This window comes from Heteronotia binoei, chromosome 4, assembly GCF_032191835.1.
Source record: "Heteronotia binoei isolate CCM8104 ecotype False Entrance Well chromosome 4, APGP_CSIRO_Hbin_v1, whole genome shotgun sequence".
Classification (NCBI taxonomy): domain Eukaryota; kingdom Metazoa; phylum Chordata; class Lepidosauria; order Squamata; family Gekkonidae; genus Heteronotia; species Heteronotia binoei.
The window spans coordinates 48474266-48483356 of record NC_083226.1 but is presented as its reverse complement, the minus strand read 5'-3'; the positions used below and the strand labels follow the sequence as shown (position 1 = coordinate 48483356).

The 9091-nt window shown below is 42.2% G+C and overlaps 1 protein-coding gene across 1 annotated transcript; it reads right to left on the bottom strand.

Moving 5' to 3' along the window:
- Positions 1–7824: 7824 nt before the first annotated feature.
- On the bottom strand, positions 7825–8385 carry LOC132570103 (interferon alpha-7-like). The gene has a single exon (XM_060236540.1). It carries the CDS (start codon positions 8383–8385, stop codon positions 7825–7827), a length of 561 nt encoding a protein of 186 aa, XP_060092523.1.
- Between the last annotated feature and the right edge of the window lie 706 nt (positions 8386–9091).

The window sequence follows — 9091 nt, the reverse complement described above, 5'->3', positions numbered from 1 at the left end:
AACAGGGCTTCTGTGCTGCCACTCATAATTACAGAGCCAACCCCCCCTCACAGCATTTTGGCAGAATTATTACAACTTTCTGAAACTGTCTGAAGACTTCACTGCTCCAAGGGGCCTTTCAAGGAATTTATTATCTGGGCATTTAAACTGGTTTTATTTTGTTGGAGTGAGTTATTAGTATTAATGTTTCTAATGGCTATTGTATTCTGTGCTATAAAAGATGGCATACATTTTTTTAAAAAGCTAAGTAAAAGCTAACATAGAAGCCTAATTAAAAGCAAAGACTCAATAAAGAGAGAGCCGGTTTGGTGTACTGGTCAAGTGCGTGGACTCTTATCTGGGAGAACTGGGTTTGATTCCCCACTCCTCCATTTGTAGCTGCTGGAATGGCCTTGGGTCAGCCACAGCTCTCACAGAGCTATCCTTGAAAGGGCAGCTTCTGGGAGAGCCCTCTCAGCCCCACCTACATTACAGGGTGTCTGTTGTGGGGGAAGAAGATAAAGGAGACTGTAAGCCACTCTGAGATTCAGAGTATAGGGCAGGATATATATCCAAATATCATCATCATCATCATCATCATCATCAAAATAAGATCAATAAAAGATTATTATTAATAGGGTTGCTGCACTTCCAGAATAACCCAAGAATCTGCTTTGGATATCAAATTGGCAGGGGATGCTGTGTGCAACCGCTCTTTCACCACAGACACTTGTGCAACTGCTGTTCAAGATTGTGTGAGTAGACAGGACATGGTTTCATGGGCACTGGGCTGCCACCCCAAACTGCAAATTTCACCAAGCTTCTCTCACAGACCTTTATTCAGATGTTCAGATGCTAAAGTGACAGAAATTACAAGCAAGTACTAGTTGGATCAAACAATTAAGGATGTAGTTCTGGCTTACAGTGGAGCCACCCTGTTGAACTTTTACCTAGAAATGATGCTTGGCAACTTAAGGTTCCTATTAACAAGACATGTATTGTACAGCATTTCACAGCAAGGGCTGCTAAACAATTGGGTAATATTTCTTCAGATTGCACATGACCATCTCTCTTTTTAAATAGAGGAACTACACAAATTGACCTCAGACCCTGAACAGTTAAGGGTAGAGATCGAGCTCAATTGTCTCAAGTGTAACCTCCTCTGTTCAGGAGGAAAAAAACCAGCAGGCACCCTCTTTGAAAGTAATCGAGAAGACTCTTTCCCCTGGAAATCAATAGTTTGATGTACAACCCCACCCCACACCGCTATCCTTCCATATATGTTAATATCATGTTGCAACTATTGGCTGCTTTCAAGGGCACCTGTAAATGCTGAATGAATTTAGCCATATTCTCATTTTGCCCTCTACTGGCTAGTTTAGAAATATCATTCACATGTTGTAAATTTGTGAATTTTTAAAATGCAGGCTTAAGGTTCAGAAATTGTTGTGGAGAGCAACCAACAGATCAATTCTTTGGGAAACTGTTGCCATCAGAAAAAAAAATTGTAAGATTTTGTGCGTTACAACACATAACAGAAGTATTGTCTTCAGCAGCCATTTTACAAGTCTCTAGAAAGAAGGCTTACATATATTCATATTGATCCAGGTAGGCAGCCATGTTGGTCTTAAGCAGTAGAACAAATTTTGAATCCAATTGTATACATTCATATAAAATTTAGGGAAATAGCTGTTCATTTATTTAATATTATTTATAGTCCGTCTTTCTCACAGGGACCCAAGATGGATTATGCATAATAAGCCAGTCACAAAAAATGGGACATTCACTAAACAATGCATTAGGATTTCAGAAGCCTGTAACCAGCAGGAAGAACAGAAGCAGAGCAATAACTGTTCACGTGACACATTAAGTGGCACAGAAATTACTTGAATAGGATCCTACTTACAATAAACTAAACACAGTAGTACATGCCATGGTCCTTAACCATTTATCTAACATGTTTGAAAAACTATTTTCTGCATTGCAACCCTGTTACCTGCACAGAAAAGCTGTCTTGAATAGTTCAGTTTTGCAAGTATAATATAATACAAATAAAATATAAAAACATAAGAACAGCCATTTCAGATGGTTTGTGTAATTTCATGGACAACTAAAGTCATGATTTGTGGGGGCAAAGTCATGTTTTCAGTTGTATTTTCTTTGCACAGTCCTGTCCTCAAGTAGATGATTATGCTGAGAAAGTATAGCAATGCTTCTCTTATACTTATGTTATACATTTTGATTTTATTTTTGTTATAAAATTTTAAGTTGGATGCAGTGTATTATTTATTTGGCAGGTATTAGGTACTTGTCTGTTATATGATGTATACTGTTGCATACTATAATTAAACATTTTAAACATTAACCCACCCCCCCAAAAAGGTAGCATTCCAGTCAACTTTGAACATCCTTGATAACTGGCTGGTTCCAGAGTGGGAATGATCTCTGTAAAACAGTGAGCATGGGGTTGTACTTAGGGTGCTGGACAAGAATATGGGAGACTCAGGTTTGATCCCCCCCCCCTCTGCCTTGAAAGCTAGCTAGGTAACCTTGGGCAAGACACACACTCTCAGCCTAACCTACCTCATGGTAGTTGTGAGGATAAAATGGAGAGAGGAGAACAATATAAGTTCCATAGAGTCTCTATTGAGGAGAAAGATGGGGTACAAATGAAGGATTAATTAATAGAACAGTCAAGGCTCTGGGCAAAAGGTATTGTCCTCTGTGCACTGGCTCTATCTACCCTAAATATTCACTAATACCCCTTCCTTGGAGAAAGAAGAGGTGAGCAGTGACTCACAAAAACTCATACCCTGCCACAAGTTTTGTTATTCTTTAAGGTACTATGGGACTCTTGGTCTTTTCTACCCCTTTCTGGGGAAATTTTCTGTTGGGCAAAATCAATATTAGGGGGAATTTCCCTTTATTATAAATTTATTTTATAATGATCTATCTATCTGTCTGTCTGTCTATCCATCTGTCCATCCATCCATCCTCATAGCAACATGTGGGGGGGGAAGGGGAAATGTCTGCTGGGCACACCATTATGTCTTATGGAGACTGATCCCCATAGGGTACAATGGATAATTGATCTGTGGGTATCTGGGGCTCTTGGGAGACTGCTGGTTGAAGTAGATGCACCAAAGTTTCAGCATAGCATCTGGTGCCTCTCTTCAAAACACCCCCTAAGTTTCAAAAAGATTGGGCCAGCCGGTCCAATTATATGAGCCCCAAAAGAAGGTGCCCCATCCTTCATTATTTCTAATGGAAGGAGAACATTTAAAAGGTGTGTGGTCCCTTTAAATGTGATGGCCAGAATTCCATTCAGAGTTCAATCACGTTTGTCACAACCTTGCTCCTGGCTCCGACCCCAAAGTCTCCTGGTTCCACCCCCAAAGTCTCCAGAAATTTCCTGAGTTGGATCTGTGGCAACCCTAAACATGGGACTTCAGTGCTACACAGGGCCATGGGGTCCACCCTCCAAAGCATCCATTTTCTCTAGGGGAACTGATCTCTGTAGTCTGTAGATGAGCTATAATTCCAGGAGATCCCCAGGCCCCACATGACATCCCTACTTGTTGCCGAGTTGGCAACTCCTGCCCAGTGCCCTATTGGGCTGCCAACCTCCTATTGGCCAGCCAGGATGTCAAGTCGCAGTCCTGCTTATTTCAAGCTTCACTCCACTGCAGCTGTATCTACATGGCTGCCATTTGCCTAGCCTCATTCTGGCTACTGTTGGGGGGTGCTGGGGTTGTTCCTGGGTTCCTTCACTGGCCAGGTAAACCTGGGACCCCAGCTGTGGACACCCAGATTCTTATATTTGTCTATCTGAAGCTCAGTTTAAGGGGGGAAATTCAGTTCAGAATTCCATTTTATGCATTCAAGTTTATTTATAGAAATAAGATTGCAAACCCATTCATGGAGCGACATATAAATACCAAGTATAAAAATTATATATGTAAAAATAAATATTTTAACAAAATATAAATAAGTTTTAAAGGCAGTGACATTTTTATAGTATCACAAGAAAATAAATAGTAACATTTTCAAGTATCCAGTTTAACACTGATTAAAATCAAGTCTAAAGATAATTTCCATCCAAATACATTATTTCCAACATAACTGGCCAACTTTCTGCTCGTGTTCAGTTGAGTGATGTAGGTCCAAGTTCAGCATCTCTTACAGACGGACTTTGGTTTCAAATGCATCTTGGGACAGACTTGCTCCAGCAACAGTGCCTGCCAGACTTCAGAGGATGAAGGTCCTTTTTTTATCCCTCTAGCCAGCAAGTCAGCTTTAATCCCCTTTCTGGAGCACATCTGCCTCAGATTTCAGACAGCTTGCAGAAGATCCTTTTTTCAGTCCGGCATCACGTGGTATTTTGTTTTTCATTTCTAATTAAGTCATTTCTGCAAATGTATAGATTTCAGCAGCTTTCCATCTCTTCATTTTCTGCGTCTTGCTACAGCCAATCAGCTCCAGATCTCCCTTCCAATATGCCAGCATTCAAATAGGAAAGAGTTATTGCAGAATGCATGCAGATGACTGGAATGTTGCTGATTGGTTGGCAGTGCAGACTTCAAAGGTTGGTTTTTTTTTTTCCCTTCAGATGTTATTGCTAGAAGCAGCAATGGACAAACAGAGGACTCCAGTGTGATAAAATTCCATATAGAGCTGAAAGGGCAAATGGAAGCACTGGCTGGAAGGGACACAAAAGGAGGAGAAAGTCACAATATTGTCAATTTGCATGTTATAATAAAATACTTTTTTCATGAGATGATTCAACACTTTAAAGATGAAATTTCTTTTCAGTCATGGTACTGTAAAAGACACAAAATTTTGTACTGAGGTTATATATGGCAAACTTTTGTGCCTTTAAATAAATGGAGATCTGAATCATATAGACAGATTGTTCCATTGCAACCAAGAAGTGCTCAGCTTTGTCTGAATTGTGCCACTTGTTGGGAAAAAGAAAGTGGGAAGGCAGGAAATGAAGATGGGCTGTGATTAGAGTTTCCAGGTCTGCCTTGGCCACCAGCAAGGAGTGTGTGTGGAGGGTGGGGGGGGGGGGAGGTAGGGTTTTTAGATCCAGGTTGGGAAACTCCTGGAGATGGATCCTGGGGCTGACAAAGACCTCACTGGGGTACAGTGCCATAGAGTCCACCCTCCAAAGCATAAATTTCCAACAGGAGAACCAATCTTGTAGTCTGAAGATGAGCTATAATTCTACCTGGAGTCTGGCATTCCTAACTGTGGTTTAGTGGTAGTACATATGCCTATCACCTCTCACTTTGAAGCTTCCTTTTGGTGAAAACGATCCATCAAAGTCAGTATTATCTACTCAGACTGGCAATGACTATCCACGGTTTCAATTACAGGTTTTTCACATTACCTACTGCTTGGTCTTTTCCACTGGAGATACCAGGAACTGAATGTGGAACCTTCTGCATGCAAGAAGAAGACTGCAGATTTATACCCCACCCTTCTCTCTGAATCAGCAACTCAGAGCGGCTTACAATCTCCTATATCTTCTCCCCCACAACAGGCACCCTGTGAGGTGGGTGGAGCTCTCACAGCAGCCGCCCTTTCAAAGACAACTCCGGCGATAGGTATGGCTAACCCAAGGCCATTCCAGTAGCTGTAAATGGAGGAGTGGGGAATCAAACCTGGCTCTCCCAGATAAGAGTCCGCACACTTAACCACTACACCAAACTGGCTCTCTCAAAGCAGAGGTTATTCCACTGAACCACAGCCCCTCCCCACACCACTGCCAGCCTGAGTCACTGAGGCCAGACATGGCTGGTAGGAGAGTGAGAGGAGCCTGCAAGTCCTCATCACCGTTGGCTTTGGCCATTCAGCTGGACTTTCTTCTCAGCTATTTTAACAGCCCAATAAATCCCTGGAGAACTTCATGTATCTCCTCCCAGTCCTACTTGAAGCATTCAGTGGATCATTTTTGTCCATAGAGCTTCACTATAATACCCAGATTATATAAATCCTTTAAAAAAATCCATCTATGCTAGTGTCAATTGCAACATTTCAGTCACAAACTGTGTAACTGGATTGTGGAATTTAGTACTAAGAATGTTATGCAGGCTGCAACCAGTGATGGACAGCAGACATTATCAGGAGGGGAAAAATGGAGACTGTTAGAATGACTAATAGCCATTGATAGTTTGCAGGATGGAACGTGCATGTTGGGAGGCAGGAACACTCAAACACAGGCTGCAGGCAACCACCAACATGGAGGAGGCAGTAGTTTCCATCGTGCCTTGCTTGGGAAATTCCCAAGGCTACACTGCTGGCTGCTGTGGCCTCTAATACTATGCTGGAGTATGGACTTTTGCCCCATCCAGCAAGGCAATCCTTACATTCTTAAGAGAAGGATCTGCTCTGTTTCCCCTATGTAAGGTCACATTTAGGCTGTAGCACTGCCTGACTATCTCCAGTAATGGCAGAAGAATTGTCAGGAAAAGCTAGTTTTAACATGAATGGCGCAGAAGAGGTCCATGCAGCCTCTGTACCCCCTTTCTCCTGAACCCCTTTCTCTCCCAACTGCTGTCTCAAGAGAGGCTTTAAAGTTGCTCAAAGCAGGCTAGGGAAGACGGTGGGCATAAGGATCAGTCAAAGAATGGCAGAGCAAAGGCATAGCTGCTGCGCTACATCTTGCAAACACTACAGAAAATATCAGCCTTTCTGCCTCACAGTCCTTCTAACAAGGCAAGCTGGTAAAGAAGCGAGAGAACTAGGATTGCAAGTGATGAATAATTTTCTGGACACTGAGGAAAAAAAGAACTGCATTAAAGATTCAAAGAACACGCTTGGCAAAGCCTGAGACCTGTTGCATGTTCTTTGTAGACAAACAGGAGGCGAAATGGGTTCATTGGCTGACTGGAGAGGTGGGTTCTGTGCAAGAGTTCTCCTTAGCAAAATCTGGCCCTTGAAATCAAAGACAGCACAAATGATTAGTGGAGGCAAGGGGACACCAACAGCCCAGAGTTTAGGACAAATTACATATGATGTCCCAAGTTGGTTTTATCTGATCAGGTCTTCGAAGCTAAGCAGGACCAGCCATGGTCAGTACTTGCACGGGAGACCACCAAGGAAATCCAGGGTTGCTATGCAGAAGAAAGCAATGGGAAACCACTTCTCAATATCTCTTGTCTTGAAAACCCCATGAGGGGTCACCATGAGTTGGTTGTGCCTTGATAGCACTTTTCACAACCACATGTGATACCAGACATCCAAAAGTGGATCTCCAGCAGAAGGATGTTTGCAGATGTGGGGCAGGGGAGCTGGCCCTTTTACCGGACACTGTTTCCCCAATAGACATCTCTTCTTTCTGTCCAAAGCTGCTGTTAGTCACAAATGGGGAAAGACAGGAGTAATAAGTTGCTTGTCTTTCCTTACTTCATGATTAACCTTTGGTTTTGGGCAGGATTTCTCTCAGGGAGAAAGGAGATGGTCAAATCATTTCAACCCTATTTAAGTTTCGCTGTGCTTTAAAACCTAAGAAATACTGGGGATTCAGTTGCCCCTTTCACATAATGCACAGGTAGAAATGTACCAAGCAACGCTTTGATTTGGGCAATGCATTCACAAAGCCTCCCCCCCCAAAAGTAGAATGCGACTATGTCACTTGATGTTAAAACACAGCAGTTTTAAGCATTCCATGGTCATTTTTGATCACCATTACTAATCCATAGAATTTATTCTTTAATATCTAGACTGCTAAATGGCTAAAAAGAGTATAGTTCAACAGAACACTGTGCAGAATGCATACATTTGGGGGTTCTATATCTGCGATGATGCAATTTGAAAGACAGCCCCTTCTTACCTTCAGTTTTAAAACTTTTGCAAAAGTTGATTAAGATCAATGGAAAAGAGCTTCCATATTTCTATTCGCACAATGCTCCAGGCGCAAAGGCAATACTGCTGGCCCTCCAGGAAGGTTTGGATCTGTCTGAAGTATCTTCGGAGAGTCAGGTTTAAATCTTGATTTTTCAGTGTTGCCACCTCCCCAGTCTCTGTAGCAGAGCAGTTCTTCCAGTGGTTACTTTGCTGGTAAAGGGCATTTTGCAAACGTGCTATGGTTCTTGCATCCCATCCTGCTTGAGTGAAGTTGTGCTCAAAGATCTCCAGGATCTTTTCAAGGATAATCTTCACTGCCACACTTTTACTCTCTTTGCTGGCCTTGAGGATTTTGGCCCCAGGAAAGCCAAAGGTTGGTCTTCTGTACAGGCACCCTTGAGGAAGCTGCTGTCCTCCTATGGCTTCCATGAGCTTTCGGATCTCTGGGTTACTCACTTGCAATTGGTTCTCTGCAGTTCTGTTGCAGTCTAGAGCCAGGATTTCCAAGGCAAGCAGAAGCAGAAGACAAAGTTGCTGGAGGCTAACAGTGGTCATGGTGGGTCTTTCTTGAACTGAATCAAGCAGGCAAGAGAATGGACCTCTTTCAAGGTATCCAGAAGATGTTCTTGGTACTTTGGAGCCATGCCTTCTGATTTATATACCCAGCTGCAAGAAACTCTCCAGTCCTTACATCACTTTCTCTCAGTTGCAGTTTTTATTTTCACTTCCTATCAATTTCCTCAGGAATTTTGGAGGCATTCTGCCACCCTCTATGAAATGAAGACTAGTAAAACAGTTTGTATGATATTAGTGAATCAGTTTACATTGTTTTAATTTGTACACTATCTATACAGTTTTGTGTTATTGAGTCTAGAATATCCTGTTTTACACATTTCTATTTAAGTCGTTTGGTAAATTTTGTAATCTGGTTTGTGGAACTGGTTGATTTTGAGTATGAAAGGGCTCAACTGGCTTTAATGATTGACACTGCAGTTCTAAACAGTTATGCCAGTCACTGAAGTTTTATATAGAGTTATGTCAGTCTAAATCCCTTGAAATCAATGGGTCTAGACTTGACCCAACTTTGTATAGGATTTCATTGTGAAACACTGCTCTGCGTAGATGGAAATCCCATCAACATATCTCTTGTGTGTTGCTCAGATTTTGTAGTCTGATGCCACCACTCCCTGTTCTAGCTGGGGTGTGTACAAGATCTGTGTCTGTCTTCGACTGGGCTTTGGTGATCAATGGTGGGTGTGTG